General features: G+C 52.1%; 1 protein-coding gene across 2 annotated transcripts in view; it reads right to left on the bottom strand.

The window, feature by feature from the left end:
• The window catches only part of SSH1 (slingshot protein phosphatase 1), a 60,393-nt gene that overhangs the window by 23,130 nt on the left and 17,128 nt on the right, over positions 1-20,135 (bottom strand). Inside the window, exons 3-6 of one of the 2 annotated variants that reach the window (XM_032309354.1) lie at positions 9,751-9,854; positions 5,550-5,614; positions 4,979-5,100; positions 898-966 (exon numbers count right to left, since the gene is read on the bottom strand). In XM_032309354.1, coding sequence (XP_032165245.1) covers positions 898-966; positions 4,979-5,100; positions 5,550-5,614; positions 9,751-9,854 — 360 coding nt within the window. Of the gene's footprint in view, positions 1-897; positions 967-4,978; positions 5,101-5,530; positions 5,615-9,750; positions 9,855-20,135 lie in introns of those variants that run through there. The other variant, XM_032309355.1, reaches the window with a different exon arrangement.

The following is a 20,135-nucleotide window of genomic DNA, read 5'->3' as shown; positions in this document are numbered from 1 at the left end:
ACAACAACAACAACAACAACAAAACCCAGAAACAAACCAGAACCGTGATCCCGCCTCTTCAAAACAAAACAAAAACCACATTTTAATTTTTCTTCCCCAAGTCTATGTATGAGGCAACATAACTTTTACCGTTGGCATCTCAGTGGAGGGACAACTGTGTTCAGCTACTTCCCTCTCACGGCAGAAGCCCCATATTTCCCCTGGAAGCAAATGCACAGGAAACCCGGGTGGCTCTTTGTCTCCTGTCCACCTGCCCAGGCCACGTGGAAGGGCTCCTCCTCTGCAGAGGCGCCTGCCACCTGCTTCTCTCTCCCTGCACCCCCACAGCTGTGAGCTCCTACCGTGTCCTTTCCAACCGTGAACTGACAGGGACCAGTTCCGCATGGAGGGCACGTCCCGAGTGCTCATTTAACACATTAAGGTGAATGAATGAGTGTCAGATGTCTGCCGCTCTGGAACGTCACACAGCAGCACATCCCCCGTAAACACTCTTCTGTTGATACTTCATCATTCCCTTAAATGATGTCCCAAATATTGGCGTCCTTGTGCGGCGCACAGGAGGGCATGTCGCCTCTCCTGCTGTAATGGGCACGTCACACAGATGACTCTGCTCCCCGGGATCATCCAAGGGCGCCCAACCAACTCGGGTTTCAAAGCCTACAGTGGAAGAATCGTCTAGTATTTTTTTTTTTTTTTTAAGATTTTATTAATTTGAGAGAGAGAGAAAGCACAAGGTGGGGGAAGAGTGGAGAAAAAGGCTCCCCACTGATTAGGGAGCCCGATGTGGGGCTCGATCCTAGGACCTTGGCATCAGGACCTGAGCGGAAGGCAGATGCTTATTAACCTACTGAGCCACCCAGATGCCCCTGGAAGAATCTTTTAAAGAGATCTCCTTACCCATCTCCATCAAGGTGGATTTTCGTGTCGCTCCACAGCCGGAGAACCATCCCAATGGTGCAGCTTTTACTGCTCAGGAGGAAAGAGAAGATGCCCAGAGTCAGGGTCTGCCCACTCATGCACCCTCCTTCCCTGCCTTCACCCAGCCTGTCCAGCTTGCAAGAAGAGAACCACCACCCGACCTGGGCCTGGCTGCTGGGTGTGTATCTGGGAGAAGCTCTCAGGCTGTCTGTGTAGGGATCACTTGCCACTGACTTCTAGAAGACATGAGCCTGGGATGGTCCCGCCAGAAAGGGTCCCAGTGATAGTCACAGGGGACTGTGATCCCTCCGGAGTATGGAGGGAGCTCCGGAAACGCCAGGTCTTGGCTGTGGCCCTCAGGGGGCAGGGAGCGAGCAGCTGATCACATGCCCACAATGCAGCAGGGGTGAAGCCACTGATGGCTGGCGCACTCCTGGCATGAGGCCACACACACTCCAGGGGACACAGGCGAGCGGTGGTGGCCAACTGGGCCTCTTGTCCTAGGGTGGCAGGGGTGGAGAGAGTGCCAACACCATGGCTGGAGTTCACTTCTGGGCCTCTGTTTCTGTACCTTTTGTACAGCTGCAGTTTCAAAACCAGCCTCATCTGCTTTTGCTTTGCTCACCCTAACAGTGAAACGATACTTAGCGACTCTGGTGACAAGTGCCACCAAGAAACACAGAGGGACAAAAAGGACCCTCTCAGAGGGTTACTCAGATTGTGATGAAAATCCTTCAGGCATTTAAAGGCATTTAAGAGACCAAGGGAACAGCCACAGCCAAGGCCAGCTCCGATAGCCTCCAGGGATCTTGAACATCCACCTCTGCTACCTCTTAGCAACAGGCCAGGGAGTAACGTGACGCCTCCGACAGCAGATAGGGAGCTCTGAGCCCACAGACCCCTCTTCCTTTGCAGCGCTGGTGAGCAAGGGGCTCTTCCACCCTCTGCTTCTGTCTGTGGGGAAGGCAGCTGCAAGCCCTTCTGGTCAAATCACACTAAGTCTTTTGCATTAGGCAAATTCCCTGGCCCCTTCCCCTGGACCCCTACCCAATCTCTACTGGCTGACCCTACTTCCTTTGTAGGGCTGCAAAACACAATGTATGCTGAGACCTGGAGGGGCAAGCCGAGCAGGGGGCCCTCGTAGCCCCAAACTGACACGCCAAGAGCGCCCAGGGCAGAGGGCACCTGGGAACACGGGGCCAGGCCTGGAAGGCCAGCCCCCTTCAGCACTGAGGACCCACGCCAGGGACAGGTAATGAGGACAGAAGATGGAGCTACAAGGACACTGGACTGGACTGGACTGGGGGGACCAAAGCCCCAGGCCCAGGGCCGGAGGGGGAGTTCCAGGGCAGGCTGAGATGAAACCGTCCAGATGACACAAGGGTAGCATCTACACTGGCCTCGCCCACCTGCAGAGATGGGGAAGAACCCAGAGAGAGCCCCGCGCACGGGGCTAAGTCCTCGGAGGACCCCGCTCAGAGTCCCCACCTGCAGTGGAAAGCATAGCCAGGGGCCATGACACGACTGTAAAAACTACAAATTCCCTAACGTCCCCTCATCTGTCGCTCTGTGAGTTTGCAGTCGTCCTGGAGTGACTGACTGTAAAACGTCTCCGGGGAGGGAGGGCCTACGTGCTGGCAGACGGGAGCAGGGCTGCCTGGCTGGGGAAATGGGGTCTTCCAGAGGAGAAGGACCTCGAAGTGTGAAATGGGCAGGGGCAACTGACAGAGGAGAAAGTTTCAGAGGAAACTGGAAGAGCAGGAGCAGGGGAGCCCTTGGGGCCAGCGTGGGGACTCTTGGGCCAAGTGGGGGCCAGGCCCGGCTCCAGGTGCGCCATGGAAGCCCTTCGCAGAGTGCATGGTGCCTGCTCACGGCTCTCGCGGGGCTCTCGCCTACCAAAGACAAACCAAGACAGAACCCGGGCGTGTCTCCCTGGGACACACACGGAGGCTCTCCGGGGGCCCAGTCCACAGCCTCCGCATGCCTGGACCTGCAGGGCCTCCCCTCAGGCCCAACGACAAGAACCCGCTGGGTTCCCATTGCCCTCTGACCACCTTCTCAGTGTCTGCGGCCCCGGCCACCAGACACCCGCGCTGGCCTCGGCGCTGGCGCCTGCACGCGGGCCTGTCTACCCCAGTTGTGTAGGATGATGTGGGGTGCCCGCACATGTGTCTAATGCCATGGTCATGACCTCCAGACTATGAGGTCGGAGAGCAGAGGCCAGGCACAAGGAAAGATCTAGCAAGTACAGACGAATTCATGAATGACGGGGTACAGGCAGAGCTACAGCGCAGCGCTGTGTGGGGTCTACACCACAAGGCAGCCACAAAAGGCTGGCTTCTGAGGTCCGGCTTTGTCAGCCTTTTGTGGCCTTGGGAGACCCACCCCGACTTCTCAAGCTGTTATGCCTCACCTGTAACACATGGGTCAGGGCCATCTGCTCTACAGGGCGGCTTAAGGGCTCAGTGAAACGCTGATGACACACTGCGGCACCGCCCTGTGTTCTCCCAGAGAAGCGACAGAGATGGCTGGTGGGAGGGCAGACCTCTGCCATGGCCACAACCCACAAGGAGGCAGGATCCCGCTCTGGGCCAGAGAGTGTTACAGGAATGGCCCACACGTGGCAAGGGAGGAACTCCGAAAGGCTGGCTGATCACCGAAGAGCAAATATCACTACATCGCTGTTCCACACTAAATCCCTTAGCGCCCCACAGAACATGGAGCTCCACCATGTCCCAGAGTGCTGGCCTGGGGCTACCCTGCCACAAGGCACTGGGCCCTCTCCCCTTCCGGGGCGCTCACCATGGCTCATGGAGCCAGGGGGACCTGCCAGGCTCTACAGTCTTCCAGATCCAGACTTCCCAGCCTACCCAAGGCCACAGACACAGGCTCACTCTCCCTACATGTGCCGCACAGAGCTTTCTAAGGATGCTATCCCACACTGGGAAGAAGGTCATAAAAGAAATATCGTCCCCTCTTTCTTTGTGGACTTGTCAGCCAGAATTAGCAGCCCTCTCGCAGGAACGAGACGAGATCACATAGCCACCACCAATCACCTTTTTCTGTCCTGCCATTGATTCTGCTCATGATGCCTTCGAATGCACCCCCACTCCTGCCCCATCCCTGGTGCCCACCTGTCCTTTAAGACTCAGTGAGCCATCACCCGCTGCAGAAGGCTCCTGGCTTGCCCCCTCCAAGCCCACCCCTGTCCCATGCTTCCACAGGCCCCCGGGGAACCCCCCATCACCCTGCCGTCTGGTCATGGCTCCTTCCTTGCTAAGCTTACAGGTTCTCCGTGGGGACAACTGCCTCGGCTGCTTCTCCATGTACCTGGCCCACTGCCTCATACACAGGAGAATGCACACCTGCCTGGGTAGATGAGTAATGACTATGACTACAGAGAGCCTATCTTAATCCAGTTCTCACAAACCCAAGCTCTGCGATGATCTCACGCATACTCACGTATCCTAGATATAAGAAGAGCCCTTTGCCCTCATTTCACACATGTAATAGGGCCCATAATACAACTAACTTGGCCTCCAGTCGCTGGAAAATTCCAAACCTCTCTTCGAGCACCTGCCCAAGGACCTGTCAACAAATACTTGGGAATCCACCTGGGATGGGGATATGGGAAAGTACTGAATAGGACGCCTATCAGTCACATACGTCTGCACAGTCCCATCCCTGCTTCACGTGGCTGGCTCCTGCTTGTTCATGGGTGTCCACCACAGCCATCACCTTCTTCAGGAAGCCCTCCTGGCTTAGGTGCTCTCTTCCATGGCATCCCCAAGAGCAACCCAGTAGTAAACTTCTAGGCTCAGTGAAACTTCTCTGTCCTCTCAGCAAACCCAGAGCTGAGAGCAGAGATGGAGTCTAGTACAGTGCCAGGCATGCCCGAGCCGCAGTGGTGCATCCTACTGTTCTGCATGTCTGCTCACACACGCCACTGACCACACAACACACGCACCATCACCACCCATGGATATGGCAGCATGGAAACCTTTCTCCATGAAACCCGTGTCCCTGCCGCCGAAGGGAAGCGCTGCCCCACCAGACTCACCTTTCCTTACTGGAAAAGTCGACTCCCAGCAAGATGCTCTCCTCCGTGTCCTGGCGCCCGCTGCTATCCACCACCACCATGTACCGGGCCCGCTCCGCCCAGGCGCTCTCCAAACGCACGGCCTAGACAGGCAAGGACGCGCTCAAGGGCCTGCCTTTCGAGGCGGTGGCCCCTTCCATCACCCAATCAACATCAAGGACTTTTTCTACCTTTCCCCGTGTGAGTTCAGGAATTAAGATGAGATTCTTAAGAGCAGTGGCCATGTCCGATTTATATCCATGCACAAGGGACAGTGGTTGGCTCTGGGAGACTGCTCCGGAGTTGGGATAAATGGGTGAACCGCTAAAATCCGGAGAATGAAGATCTCCACCCTCAGACCCACACGGACGCCTAACATATCCTTTCTCTGGACTTAGCGGGTGGTGAAGAGCAAACCTGGCTCTGGCTTTTGTGAATAATTTGGGAGAATTTGCTAGAACACAGGAACTCCCCACCTCTCACCGCTCGTGAATAATTCTGTACTGAATCACAAAATTAAAAATTAAAACTTGCCACTCTCGTCTCTTCTTACCAGCTTGATCCGATCTTCACAACGCAGAAGGTTGATCATTACTTGAAGATGTTGGGGCAAGTCACCTGTTGGACCAACGAAGAAAGTTTCTAGGGAGAAACCTGCCAGAGGCTGATGTGAAGGGTCTGGATGAAGACGGCGGAGTCAAAATCCCCCACCTCCACCCCAAGAGAAGTGTCACAAAGACTAGGAGGCTCAATTTCTCTTACTCTACTTCTGAATGTTGCCTGGTGAGAATGGGGAGATCTAGCTGATGCCCACATTTTTAGAAGTTGCTTTTATGTTCTGAAACGTGGGGCACCTGGGTGGCTCAGTCGGTTGAGCATCAAACTCTTGATTTTGGCTTGGGTCCTATCTCAGGGTCATGGAATCAAGCGCCGTGTGGGGCTCCCTGCCCAGCATGGAGTCTGCCTGAGATTCTCTCCTCTTCCTCTGCTCCATCCCCCCAGCTCATGCGCCCCAGATCTTGATGAACATCCACAGTGAGACCTCCGTGCCCGACCACTGTCCGGTCCCTCTGCTGCCAGGGCTTTGTGGTGCTCGCCTTCTCCATGGAGTCTAGGGAGAGGAGTGTGGCAGGTGCGGTGACTGGGACACAGGCTTACGCCTCTCCCACCAAGTGCCTGCACGTCTGGGCCCTGGTCTTGGGCCTCCTTCTGATCATTATGTTCATCATTATTCTCGCCCACTGGCTCACTGATGATTACCCAAGCAATTTCAGAGGTCATAAAATGTTAAGAAGGCTACTAGCAGCTGCCCACGGCCTAAGGCTCGTACCCCTTTTCAAGGCAGTTTATATGCAACCAGGCTACAATGGGATTCAATAAAGCATGATAAAGCATGATTACTTTCCAAAGGCAGTCACGCAGAACTTCTAGCTCCTAGAGCAATGCCAGAGCCCAGGAGGTGCCTCTGGGCTGAGGTGTAGGGAGGAGAGTTTCTCCGTTTGGGTGAGTCTCCACGGACACGGACACGGAGGATCAACACAGGAAACAGGCTGTGTTTTCCAGGCGGGGCCCCTACCCAAGATTCATAATCAGTGAGCAGCAAGCGGGACTCCAAAACAGCTTATTCCCCACTTTATACATTTTACAGTTTCCTTCTTCCTTTTTTTTTAAAGATTTTATTTATTTGACAGAGAAAGGGAGACAGCGAGAGAGGGAAGAGAAGCAGGGGGAGAGGGAGAAGCAAGCTTCCTGCTGAGCAGGGAGCCCGATGCAGGGCTCAATCCCACGACTCCCGGGATCATGACTCAGACACTTAACGACTAAGCCCCAAGCGTCCCTATCGCACGGTTTCTCTCTGAAGGAAAGGTTTGTCTGCAAAGACACTGGTCTACAAGTAGTAGTAGGAGTAATTCCTAGGAGATCTGATTTGTGCCATGCCAAGAAGTAACAGAATTATCTTTAAAACAAACAAACATTATCCTAGAGATCACAACCGGAATCCCAGAAGGATCAATACTCTGCATTTATTTCTTTGGCAAAGGCATCTTTGGGGTGCGTCTGGGTGGCTCGGTGGGTTAAAGCCTCTGCCTTCAGCTCAGGTCATAATCCCAGAGTCTTGGGATCGAGCCCCACATCGGGCTCTCTGCTCTGTGGAGAGCCTGCTTCCTCCTCTCTCTCTGCCTGCCTACCCGCCTACTTGTGATCTCTCTCTCTGTCAAATAAATAAATAAAATCTTAAAAAAAAAAAAAAAAAAGCCATCTTTGGAATTTCAGGGCAGGTTGACACATGATGTTCAAATTGTCCTTTCTGCCTCAGAGAGGACTTGGGTCTTTGGGAGCTGGCTCCTCTCGTCTGTTCTCTGTGTGACAGGACAGCACGGTGTAGGACACCCCACACCGGCGCTGCCTTCCATGAGGAATGACTGGCAGGTAACGGTTCACATTTAGGGAGGACGCAGAACTCCTCGTTCCGCCTCCTCTACCCACCAGCACCCTCGCCTGTGGTGACACCTCCGTCCCAAAGGCACACACCCGGCTCGGCTGGTCCTGGGCTTGCCTGCATGCCACCGCCGTTCACCCCGAGTCACAGAAGCACAGAGAGCAAAGAAAAAACAAGCCCCTTTATCAGTGACTGCCCAGATGAAAGGGACATTTTCCACACAGATAGGCTCCTTTCAGCGGGACTGCTGGTGGAGACGGGAAAATGCTGACCGGCAGAACTCCCAACCGCAGCCTGGCCTCCGCACGTTGTCTCCACGTGCGGACGTGTTCACTCAGCACTTGCGGGAAGATCAGGCAGAAGCCCTCGCCACAGTCTCGTGCTGGGGACTGGCTGCAGTGACCTGAACGGCTTTTGCACGGGCAGAACTAACCCTCACTCTTTCTCTGCTCTGCATGGCTGCGGATGGGACTGGGGGCCAGCCGGGACACTTCTCAGGGATTCTAGAAAAACAGGAATTGATGGCAAGTCCAGCCTGTGTCTGCCCCAGGGACATTTCCTGGCAGTCCTAGGACTGTCACCATCCCTCTTGCTTTTCTGAGCCCATCAGCCATTCCAGACCTCAGGGGCAGGAGAGCCATCAGGCCCATAGCTCTCTTCTTACTCTCCAGTACATTCCAGAGATGCATGAACCAGCCCAAATAACATGGCTTTGTGCTTGCTTCCCCAAGCTGCATACAGTATGAGAACACTGTTTGGGTCAGAGGATGGAGACACTGTATGCTACGGGTGAACAAAGCTGGAGCATTCAATTTGCTGTATGTGCTAAGACACGAACAATGGTTGAATTCCTGACAGGACAGAACGATTAGCAGATGCAAGAAGGAAGGTTCTGTTTGTTTTATTACAGTACTCGCAGTCATTGCTATGATACACAGGGCACCCAGGAGGAGGTAAGTATGTTACATGCATACGTTTTTTTTTTTAAGTAGGCTCCATGCTAAAGGGGCTAAAACTCACGACCCTGAGATCAAGACCTGAGCCAGATCCAGAATCAGGCGCTGAACCAACGGAGCCACCCAGGCTCCCCTGCATGCATCCATTTTAAATTCCATCCCTGTCTGAGGTACTGGTATTTGATGGCCATTGTTAGGATCATGCAACTGAGGCTCTGAAGTCGACTGTGACTACTCAGTAAGTTGTAGGACTGGGATCACAAGCCAGGTCTGTCTGACTCCAAATCACACATTCTTGCCCAAACCACATTGCCTCCTGACAACCGAGCTTCAAACAGAGCTAGGTCTTGATTCCAAGTAACAGTATGTGAAAATCCTGACTGACCCCTGGTGTTCTCTGTAAAGTGTAAGACACGAAATTCTAACCGAGGCATTCAGATCCAAAATGAGGTGAGATGACTTGAGGTGAGAGACAAAATGATCCCGGTGACAAGGGAACTGGCCCCGGCTCCTGGCTGCTTTCACCTGCTGTTGTTCTGAGGTCAGAGGGCTTGGCAGATCACACTGCAAAATGCGCTGCCCTGCCCAGAACTGCCTGCAGAGGCCACAGGCCTATTATAAAGATGCACTTGTACGCAATGTTTGCTGGTTCCTCTTTGCAAACTGCCTTCGGTGTCAGAGTCCAGGCACCTGAGAAAAGCAGGCTCTGTTACTGTATGGGCATCAAGTACCAGTACCTCAGACAGGAATGGACAGGAATTTCCTACTTGTGTGCTATTGGACCTAAATGAATACTGGGTTTGATCCCCAATTTATCACTTCGGTCTACTTCCCAAAACCAAATCCACTGTTAAATCATAAAGACTTCCTACCCCAACGCCGGCCACAGACCTGTAAAGGAATTCCCCAAATGAGAGCTTCCCAGAAGCTCAGAGAAATGACCAGAGTTCTCAGAGGAGGTATAGGGCATCCCAAGGGAGTTACTATCAAGGGGACAATGTCTTGGCTATAACAAGTTCTGGTGCATTTGTTTAAAAAAAAAAAAAAAATTCATACTGTAATCTGTAGTTTACTGATAAACTGCGGGTGAGAAACCTTTACATTCGACCAGAACGCTGCCAACTGCCTTACTTCTAGCGCAAACATGCGCAGTCCACAGGGTGCTGGCTCTCGGGGCTACCTGGAAAACGTGCATGGCTTACCTGCCCAAGGGAATAGCTCCTGCTTTGCACCAGGCATGACAAGCCTGTGTTCCACTATTCCTCTGGCCTTGAAAACCAGCAACTTGCTCACCACCAGTAATGGGAGGTTCTCCCATTGCACAGAAAATAAGTTCCAAGGTCAAAACCTCAATTTACCTGCATGCTTGTGGGGATGCTGAAGACTTCGCTGGCTTTGAGGGCTGTTTCCCTGCTGTAAGAAGAGGGCTGCTCCTTTCACCATGAAAAAGCTCTCACTTAAGCTGGGAAGAATAAAACCAGAGCACAGTCAGGCTGGAATTCAAAGACAAGGCATCAGAGGAAAAGCTTTAGTGCAGACAAACGACACATACAATGCACACAGGACAAAACAGCGATTAAAATCATTTTGTGCTACTCTTCCACATCTTGGCTACAAGCTTGCTGCTGGAGAGTCTGGGTCATGAACTCAGGCCTCGGCTAAGACGCCCAAGGTTCTTGCAAGGCCGAGAGCCCCCTCCTACAGGATACTGTGAAAGGATCTCCCTACATCATGTCTTCTAAAGATACAGAGCAACCTTCTGAACTTGGTGAATTTTCGACGCTCTAGCTGTGGAATCTTTGGTACTCCCTGACTTAGGACAACTTCACTGATCTTGGTGCCTTCCCCTGATGGACTATAAAGAAGAGGAAGTTACGCTTTTGATGAAGTCCCAGAACCTAAGTCAGGTTCGGTGGGGTGAGGAGGTTCGGAGCCGACGACTAAAGAAAGAATTCTTAAGACGTTGTTGGTGCAAAAGGTGATTTATTAGAGCACGGGGACAGGGCCCGTGGGCAGGCGGAGATGCGGCTGCCCCGGGTTGTGAGGAGTGGTTGGTTATATACACAGGAGTTGGGTAGGTGAGGACAAAGGGGTGTTCAGAAGGGCTATTGGGGCAAAGAATACTATCAGGATATTGAAGGCTTAGTTGCTATCAAGTATAGACAATTGGAAGTCTGGTGGAATGTTACATTCCTGCTATCAAGCATCCTTGTTAATGAGATTTAGGTTTAGAAGAAATTTAACTTTATTTGCTTTTCCTTCTACCTCCGCCTCCGGTTTTTTATGGAGGGGAGGGTGACATTAGGGCTTGAGAAACTGAGTTCTGTGTCTTTGGAAATTGGGCTATTGATAAGGTAACTTCTTTGTTGTAATCTCAAGGAAATTTGCAAACCAAGGGAGACTCCTGTCTTGCAGGATTGCGATCTCAGCAAGTTAACTATTTATCATTTTATGGCAGTCAGGGGTGCCTGAGGAATGCTACACATATGGAGGGGAGCGGATGAAGGGGGGGGTGCAAGGCGCCAGCTTTTGCTTTGTCCTCAGCCAGCCTCCTGCTCCCTCATCACTTTCACTACTCGTTTGCATCTTAGCAAAAGCCCACAGTTCTTGATTGGTGATTTAACTTAGGGTTACAGTGTCACTGCTGTGACAGAAAACCTCCAGTTGACATAATGAATTTCTCAGCAGAAGGAACCTTAGGTTTTTGTTGTTTTAAACCAGCAATAACATTTACATTTGACATACAGCCTTAAGAAGTTATAATTTAAATTTTAAACATTTCATGATTTGGCTATCAAAAAAGAATCTTTAGCTTACGCAGAAATTAAGACTATAAACTGACAGATTGTATTAGCTACTAGTTACTACCAATTATTCAGAAACACTGTCATGTGGAAAATTACCTGTACGCTAGAATTATTAAAAGTGGGTTTTTTTGGGTGGGGGGGGGGGGGAGATGGACCACCTATGATTATCTTCTTTCTCTTCTTCCAAATTTCCAAATCTCTATCTTCCAAATTTTCTATACTGAGCAAATACTAACTTTTTAAAGCAATTATTCTTTGATTTTCAGAATAAGGGAAAACATGTACTACACATGATAACAGAAAAGCATTCCCTTTCTACTAATTTTGTGAAAGAGCACAGTTCACAACAAAGAGAACTGTAAACATCATTAACTCTCTACTGAGCAACCAATTAACTTATACATGATTTGAGGGGAAAAGCTCTAAGAAAAAACAGCACTTTTTGTGCATGTTTGTTTCAACAGGAAGCGAATCAACTCCTGACAGAAATACAAGGACAATTTCTGTAAATACAAAAAAAAGGGCAAGATCACCTTCTCCCCAGACGTCTAATATTAGTAGTTAAGTGTTCTAAACCATGGAATGAAAACCTTGGCTAAGCCTAATACACAACTCTAGGTGCTAAAAAGACTCACCACATTGAACTCGGTGGCTCCTAGAATTATAAAACCAGTGATTTTGTACACTATAAAATCCACAATAAAATCTGTGACTTCTCCTGGTTGAATTCTCATGCCAAAAATAGTGACTCTGCTCAAATACCCAAGAATAAGGCCGAGAGCTGCCTCTCTTGCTCAAGCTGTTGAGTTATTGATGGTTTTGTAGATTTCATTCACCAATCCTTCACATTCATGCAGTTTTCAGCTTTTCTTCATTTAGTATTCCCAACTATTGCTGCCAAGCCATCCTTTCCATTTTATCAGCTGTAGGTCTGTGTTGCCAGTTACAAGAGCTGGGGAGCCCAGGATTATAAATACCAGAAGAGTGGGCACCTGGCTGGCTCAGCCAATAGAGTCTAGGACTCTTGATCTTCAGGTTGTGAGTTCAAACCCCACGGTGGGCATAGAGATTACTTTAAAAAATAAAATCTTGGGGCGCCTGGGTGGCTCAGTGGGTTAAAGCCTCTGCCTTTGGCTCAGGTCATGATCTCAGGGTCCTGGGATTGAGCCTCGCATCGGGCTCTCTGCTCCGTGGAGAGCCTGCTTCCCTCCTTTCTCTCTCTGCCAGCCTCTCTGCCTACTTGTGATCTGTCAAATAAATAAATAAAATCTTTAACAGAAAAATATTGAGGGGCCTCCTGGGTGGCTCAGTCAGTTAAGCGTCCGACTTTTGATTTCAGCTGAGGTCACGATCTCAGCGTCATGAGATCAAGGCCCTAGGTTGGCTCTGTGCTAGACATGGAGCCTGCTTAAGATTCTCTCCCTCTTCATCTCTCTCTGCCCCCACCAAAAAGAAAAAAAAGAAGAAGGAAGGAAGAAAGAGAGAAATGAAATGAAAAGAAAAGAAAAGAAAAAGAGAAAAGGGAAAAAAAAATCCATACTTATCAGAAGCCCCAACACTCTGGAAACAGCCAGCCATTAACAGTGACCTTTGTCTTGGAAATCACGGGCAAAAATTCCCCTTGGTTTCCCTTACATTTCCTTTGGGGGGAGAAAAGGGAACAATGCCAAAGAATAGGCTGGTTTTATCCCGTGATGGCGTGCAAGGCCAGTGTCTCAGTGTTCCTGTGACTGCAGAAGAACCAGAGTCCCCATCTACATATGAAATCAGAGGCGGGGTAGAAGAGGGCCCTGGAATGCTGCCTCTGCCCTCGGCAATGAGGCACTAGCATTTCCAGTAAAGAGCAAGATTTAAAGCTGCGGGGAAGCCCACAAAGCACATTCTCCATCCTAGCCTTAGGCTGCCCTGCGGCTGGGGAGACAGTAAGCAGATACAGCCTTAGGGTGACCGCATTCAATGACTCTTGGGGCCGGAGGATGGAGAGCAGGGGCAGCCACAGCATTTACGGAAACTAAATGCAGATCTTCCTTGTGGCCCCATTTCCTGTCTTTTGCTCTGAGCTCACTCCAGGCCCTGAGCTTCGCACACCCTCCGGGTAGCCAAGGAGAACACCCTTTCCCACTGCCAGGCTCCATGGGGTTCTCTGTGGTGGGCTTGTAATACAGGGAAGCGTGGTACCCTGATTTGCGAGTCTCAGGGCACAGCGATGGGAATGTCCTTTAAGAAATCCATTTTGAGGGGGCATCTAGGTGGCCCAGTGGGGTCCAGCTCAGGTCATGATGCCAGGGTCCTGGGATCGAGTCCCCAGTTGGGCTCCTGCTCAGCGGGGAGTCTGCTGCTTCTTCTCCCTCTGCTCCTCCTTGCCCTGTTCACTCTCTCAAATAAATAAAAAATTTTTTAAAGATTTTATTTATTTGTGAGAGAGAGACTGAGAGAGAGAGCATGAGAAGGGGGAGGGTCAGAGGGAGAAGAAGACTCCCCACCCAGCAGGGAGCCCGATGTGACTGGATCCCGTGACTCCAAGGATCATGACCCGTGCCGAAGGCAGTCGCCTAACCAACTAAGCCACCCAAGCGCCCCTCAAATAAATAAAATCTTAAAAAACAAACAACCATTTTGGGGATGGCACACCCATTTTACTTGGGGTAAGGAAATATAGACTCACAAACCACCCCTCCCAGCTACAGAAAAACCAGAGTTCTCCCCCCCAAATGCTGGTGTCCTAAAAAGTATGTGACTAAAGTTCCAGAAAGGTCAGACCCAGACCAATACAACTGAACTGTTTTCCTTCACTGCTTTAAGAAAAACCTTGATGGGAGAGTAAAAACAAGTTCAGCCCCGGCCCTCCCTGCTCCCTCACCCCCCCAGCCCCCCAGTGCTTTTATCTCCGCCGTACAGATATGTTCTCAGACACTGGCCACTGCCCGGTTCAGGAGACCACACAGCATTAGGGTTTTTTCTACAAGGCACTAAGGACAGATGAATAAACGGCCAGCGTCATCCAGAAACCCATGCGTGGTAGGAACAGAGAGATGGGGTAGTGGTACGTACTATTTTGGGCCGGAAACCTCTGAAGAGCGGAAGTTGTGAGCTGGCTGAAGGGAGACGCAGAAGTCAGTGAAATAAAACATGTTCACGACAGCCGGCTTCGACAGCCGGCTTCGGCTTCGCATCTCTGACTGCCCCCGAGCTACTGCCTTGCACTCCCTCCGGTGAAAGAGGAAAGGGAAGGGGCTGGAGTCCTTCCTTGGGCAGGAGTCCCTGTCCCCGGATGGTGTTCCACCCAGAGCGAGAATGGCTCTTGTGGGACTCTTGTCCTCCCCTGATATTTGGGTTTAAAAAGGCTCTTGTCCCTGTATATCCAGATGAAAGAGGGCCATTCAGAGGGAGCAAAACAGCTGAAGTTCCTCTAATCACTTTACTCCTACGGGTTTTGGGAGGCCTTAGGAACAAGCACCAGGGTGTGCCTTACATTGTGAGGGGAAACAGCTGGCCGCCAAGGAACAGACCTGGGAGATGAGGACCCCCTTCTGGTTGAAATCGACAGGCTGAAGGACTCCTAATTCTGTCAAATTGCCACACATTCCCCCAACGGTGACCGTGGGCAGCTGCCGCATTTATCCCATGTTGTCAAAGCATTCTGCATTCCAAAAATTCCTCAGTCATGCTAATCGCTGCCTTAGGAAGCAAAGTGAGGGGAAGATGGTGGGGGGAACCCAGGTAGAGGGACCTGCATGTGCACACACAGGAGAAGCTTCTGGAACCACAAGCATGAAGGGCAGGGCAGGCTGCAAAGGTAAAGCAGGCCTAGGTAACCCTGAGCTCCTGGCACGAGACCCCCCCGCCCAAACCCGCTGGGCAGGAGCCCCCAGGCTGCTGTCTGCAGCACCACCCTGAGCTGGTGAAATGAAGGACACGACTAGCCACCATCCCAGGGTGGACTGGGATAAGCACCCAAGGAAAGGAGCCCTGCTGGTGTTCTGAAGAGGGAAGCGGGAGCGTCTAACTGGTAGATTCTGGAACCCTTGCTGAAGGAGGGAGTGGCGGGCAGAGACTCCTGGGGAGGCCTTGTCTGAAAGCTTCCCCCAGCTTCCGGAGGATAAATAAATCCTCACAAGAGGATTAAGTGGGGGCCCATACTAGAGTGATTCTGCACCTTGCCCAGGAACTCAGTAACACCTTTACAAGTTGGGGCAACACCCAACTCTCTGCCCCATGCCCATCTCCCTAAGCTCAGGAGTGCTCCCATGCCTCCCCGGCCTGGAGTGAGACTCAGAGCTGTCACCCTGATGTCACCTCTGCCCCTGCCAGCTAAGTGCAGGGCAGCCACTTCAGCTACACTAAAGCACATGTCACTGGGAAGTCAGAACATGGTCGGGTAGGCAGCCCTTCTTTCTAGCAGGTGCAGGCATCGTGCAGAGGAAGGGGAGAGCAGGCATGATTCAGGGAAACAGGACTCCAGTGGGAGAAGACTCAGCAGCGTCAGAGCTCCCCAACCAGCCCTGGGGGCAAGCAGGAGGCCTCAGGGGACCACCGCCATCCCCCCTCCACCACAGGCTACTCTGTAACTGGGGGGCAGTCCTTGTGGACAGATTGGGAAGCTGGGGGTGGAGTTCTGTGGGCAGCACCACAGCCATGGCCATGCTGGTGGAGAAGCAACCTTCAGGGCAGGCTTCTCATCAACAGCACTGTCATTTGCTGTCACTTGCTGAGGGCTCACTGTGTGACAGAGACTGTGGCCGGATGCAAGGCTACACCGTGGTGTCCAGCTCCCACAGCTCTGAAGGCTGGGCAATGCTCTTCTCCAAAGGACACAGGAAGAAAGCCGGTCAATCTCCTGCCGCCTCCGGGGATCACCTCATTTTTTAAGCTGGGGGTTCTGGGGCACACTGGGCTTTTAAGAAAATAAAATGCAGTGAGGTATGGGAGCTTGTATTTCTGGGCTCTACTTTATGTTCTACTCTACGTTCATCATGATACTCACAGGGTTCTGTTCATTCATTCCAACGGCCGAACACCTGCGGACAGAGGCGTTCGATGCGAAGCCAAACCTGGCCACATGTCAGTAAAGACAATAACCCTCTCTAAGGAACAGGCCTATGTTCAGGTGGATTGGCTGTGTGCTGTGCCACTCAGCAGCACAGTTCGTTGGAAAACGGAAATGTAAGGTGTAAAACACCACACGCCGGAATACGACGCTCCCGCCCCTGATTCCCAACACCAGCTATACATCCCAAGAATGTGCAGAACTTCTAGAACACGGTCATGGCCAGGTCCAGCCTCAGCTGATTCTAGCTCGAAACGTCTACGGGAAGTCCAGGCATCTGTGTTTTAAGAAAGTGCTCCTGCTGCAGAGTGAGAATCCCTGAGCCTCACAGTGACAGAAGAGACAGAGAAAACGGGCGCCCGCTGCGGCTTTCACACAGTAGGTGCGCAGTCAGTGTTTCCCGCTGGTGAGAAATAACCACGAAAAACGCAGGGTCCTCTCGGAGGGAGAGCAGACACGATTTGGTGTGATGAGGGGAGGTCACACGAGGTCAAAAACCAGAACACCCTCCTTGGAAGCTTCGAGACAGGTTAGCAGGAAAATGCACCTGCCCTTCTTCTACCAAACACCTTCAGTCACAGGGTCCCGGCCTTTGAAAGGTAACCCCGCGGGACGCTATGAAACAACAGTAACAAAACAGACACGCCGGCCCTGGGATGGGCTCAGCTGTGGACAGAGCATTCTGGCTAACATCAGGCACCTGATCTTCACCACACTCAGAAAGTTACTTACAGTATTTCGGATGCTACATCTCACACAAAAATCAGAGACTCAGAGCCCCAAGCCTAGGCTCTGAGAAGAATCAACAGATGGGGCCGACTGAAATGAACTGAACTAGGTCTACAGGATCAACCCTCGAGTCCCTTGGGCCTGCTACAGGGATGGCTGAGGGGACTGTGGTCTGTCCAGCAGGCGTGATGACAATTCTAGGAAAAAAAGAAAAGGAACGAATATAAAGTTGGTCACCACAGAAAAGGCAAGTGAATGCTCCGAAGAGGAATTTCTGTTTATTTTGAACAAAGATTTGCTGTGCCTGGTCAGGGCTGAGTCCTGGGAATGCAGAAATAAAGCAGACCTGGCTTCTGCCTTGGGGCGACATCGCACGCCAGGGGGCGGGACGGACGCAGGACAGTGACTACAAGGTGATGCAGCAGATTCCATACGTGCTGCCCACGTGCATATCCACGGGAGGGGCCCCCAGCACAGCCCGGGGGGGGGGGGGGGGGGCAAGGAGATCTCCCCGGAAGAAACACCACCAAGCTGGGCCTCAGAGAATCAGTGAACACAGAAGAGAGCATCGGGAGCAAGAGAGTGGGAGGATCATGTCAGACATACTCCAGAACAAACCAAGGAAGACCCTGGTCTCTGCTGTGAAAAGCCCCACTGTGAATTCATAAATGTCCATTCTGGTTTACAAGTCAGTTCCTTATGAGTCTGATCAGCCTAAGTCGGTTCCTCAGAAGTTTGATCAACCCTGGTGTGCTAATAAATTCCAGTTTCAGAACGGGCAAAGTTAAGAATCAAACCTTGGGCTTAAGTCGAGCCATCAACCTGTCAAGGTAAGTACTCAGCACCTGGAAGCTCAGTAGACCGATGACACTCAGAGTGTCACTTTGGATAAACATGTATTGATGCTACCTTCCGCCTGAATGGTGCCGCGCAGTTTTCAGAGAGCTTGCTCCTCTGTTTTTTCACTTAATTCTTCCAATTTCATGCTTTTGAAGAAGGGGACAAGACAGAGAAGAGGAAAGCAGCCACGTGTCCACGAAGAGGCAGGGCTGCGCCGAGTAGCTCCACGCTGGGCCCCTGCGTGGCCGGGTGCCCGGGTCGGAGGGCGCGATGGCCGGCCTGCCTGCCTGCCTCAGGGCCCTGGAAGCAGCAGGCAAGCCTGGACAGCTACAGATGGTGGTCTGGACGGATTCGGACAGCTACAGATGATGGTCTGGACGGATTCGGACAGCTACAGATGGTGGTCTGGACGGATTCGGACAGCTACAGATGGTGGTCTGGACGGATTCGGACCCCATTCCCAGTGAAGTGAAGTCTGAGAGGACGGAATGATCGGAGACTCACTGTGTGCTCTCCTCAGGCCCTTCCCTCACTCTGAAGGCCTGGTCAAGAGCCTCCAAGACCCCAGTGTATGCCAAGGCCCTGCTCTGTCTTGCTTCGTGCTTCACAGTGTAGCTCACTGGGGCCTTGTCCCGAAGGCCGTCGTTCGGAGCAGGAGAAAACCAGCAGCTCACCTGCCATGTCTCTCCACCAGAGCTCCCCAGCTGCTCCCCTACACCCGGAATGCTGAGGACAGGGAAATGCCAGCTGGGCAGGGCCTTCTACTTAGGGAACAGGGGTCACAGGCAAGAAATGCTGGCAGGGCTCAGTACAAATGTCTCTGCTGCCGGGGCATGTATTGTTTGGCTCGAAAGCGTAGGCTTTTCTCAGAGAGAAGGAATGTCCAGAAGTATTTCAGACAGAAAGAGACATTCTCTGAAGCCAGCTACACAGCTCTCCTTCCTATGAACGGGTAGCAGCGAGCAGCTCCTACCAGGAATATACCAGCAGTTTCGCAGCAGCAGGATTTTGCCCCACCCCGTAGAAGAAGGACAGCAAATGATGTGCCCAGAGTTGGCTCTCCAAACCTTCAGATAGGTCCCTTCGTGGCCCGCCGCGCATGAGAGCCCTCAGGTCCCCCGCCTGTGGAAGCTCGAGCCACTGCTATCTTCCTCTGCACATCCAAGATACCAGGATCTAAGCCCCCTGAGGAGGGCAGAAGGCACAAAGGCCGCATTGTGTTGGGAATGCAGCGGCAGCAAAGACAACGTAGCCAGCCAGAAATAACAGACACACACGAGGAAATGTTTCTGAAACAACGCAAAAATTCCAAGGACAGATGATCTCAACCACCCCAGGTCGTTTGCCCTTTCTCTTTGGTATGCGGCTGCTGAGTCCTAATCTTTCCCAAGGTCCCTTTCTCCCCAGTTGGTCGGTCACCGCTCCAGTTCTGGCCTCCCTCATCCCCTCGAGCCACGCCACATTCCCTGGGGCCCGCTGTGCGCCTGGCCCTACGCTGAGGACTCCGAGCATTCCTGCGGGAGAGCGGGAGAGCGGACATGCTCTCTAACTGCACCGTCCCCGGCGGGGGGCGGCGGGGTGGTGGGGGAGCCACTAGCCCCAGGCACCTCCCGAACACGGACAGGATGGTGAGTCTGACCAATCAACTGAATTGGTCGTTTTATTAATTCTAATTAAATTCAAGTTCAGTGAGGTGCATGTGGCTGGCAGCTACGGGGGGAGGGGGGCAGCTCGGCTTCATGAACTCTCTAAGGAGAACCAGGGCAGGGACTTCTGGCCTCCCACCCACCATACAGCTCCTCAACACAGCTCTTGCTACGCCCTTCCCAGCTCTAGAACTTTCGATGATGCTGCATTATTGGTACAGTCCAACCCGCTTCTGCCAGCTTTCTGTGGTAGCTATAATCAGCCATGTTGCTGACCTCAGTTTCATTTGTCTGACACTCTCTGACCTCAAGGAGCTCATAAAACAATCAGAAAAAGTGATTTATAATAAAAACCTTCCTCATGTGACCTTGTACACAGTTCCTCCTGTACTCCACACAGTCTCTGCTTTCTCTCTGTGCGGTCGTCCTCATCGACTCTTCCACCCTGGCCTTGGTTCATGGCCTTCTCTTTCTCTCCTGTCTGCCCCCCACCTTGTGCCCACCTGCCAGAATTGACCCCTTCTCCGGGAAGCCCTCCCTGGCTGCCCCAGTGGCCAGCCATGGCTCTACACTTTCAACATCTCATAGCAGCTCCCTCTGCTTGCAGGTAACAAAGCTGAGCCTTAGATGTTAAGTCACCTCTCCAGGGTCAGATACTTAAGAAATGATAGGAA

Source organism: Mustela erminea, chromosome 13 (assembly GCF_009829155.1).
Source record: "Mustela erminea isolate mMusErm1 chromosome 13, mMusErm1.Pri, whole genome shotgun sequence".
NCBI lineage: Eukaryota > Metazoa > Chordata > Mammalia > Carnivora > Mustelidae > Mustela > Mustela erminea.
Note: the sequence above shows the minus strand (reverse complement) of the source record. Positions and strands in the feature narration are given on the sequence as shown.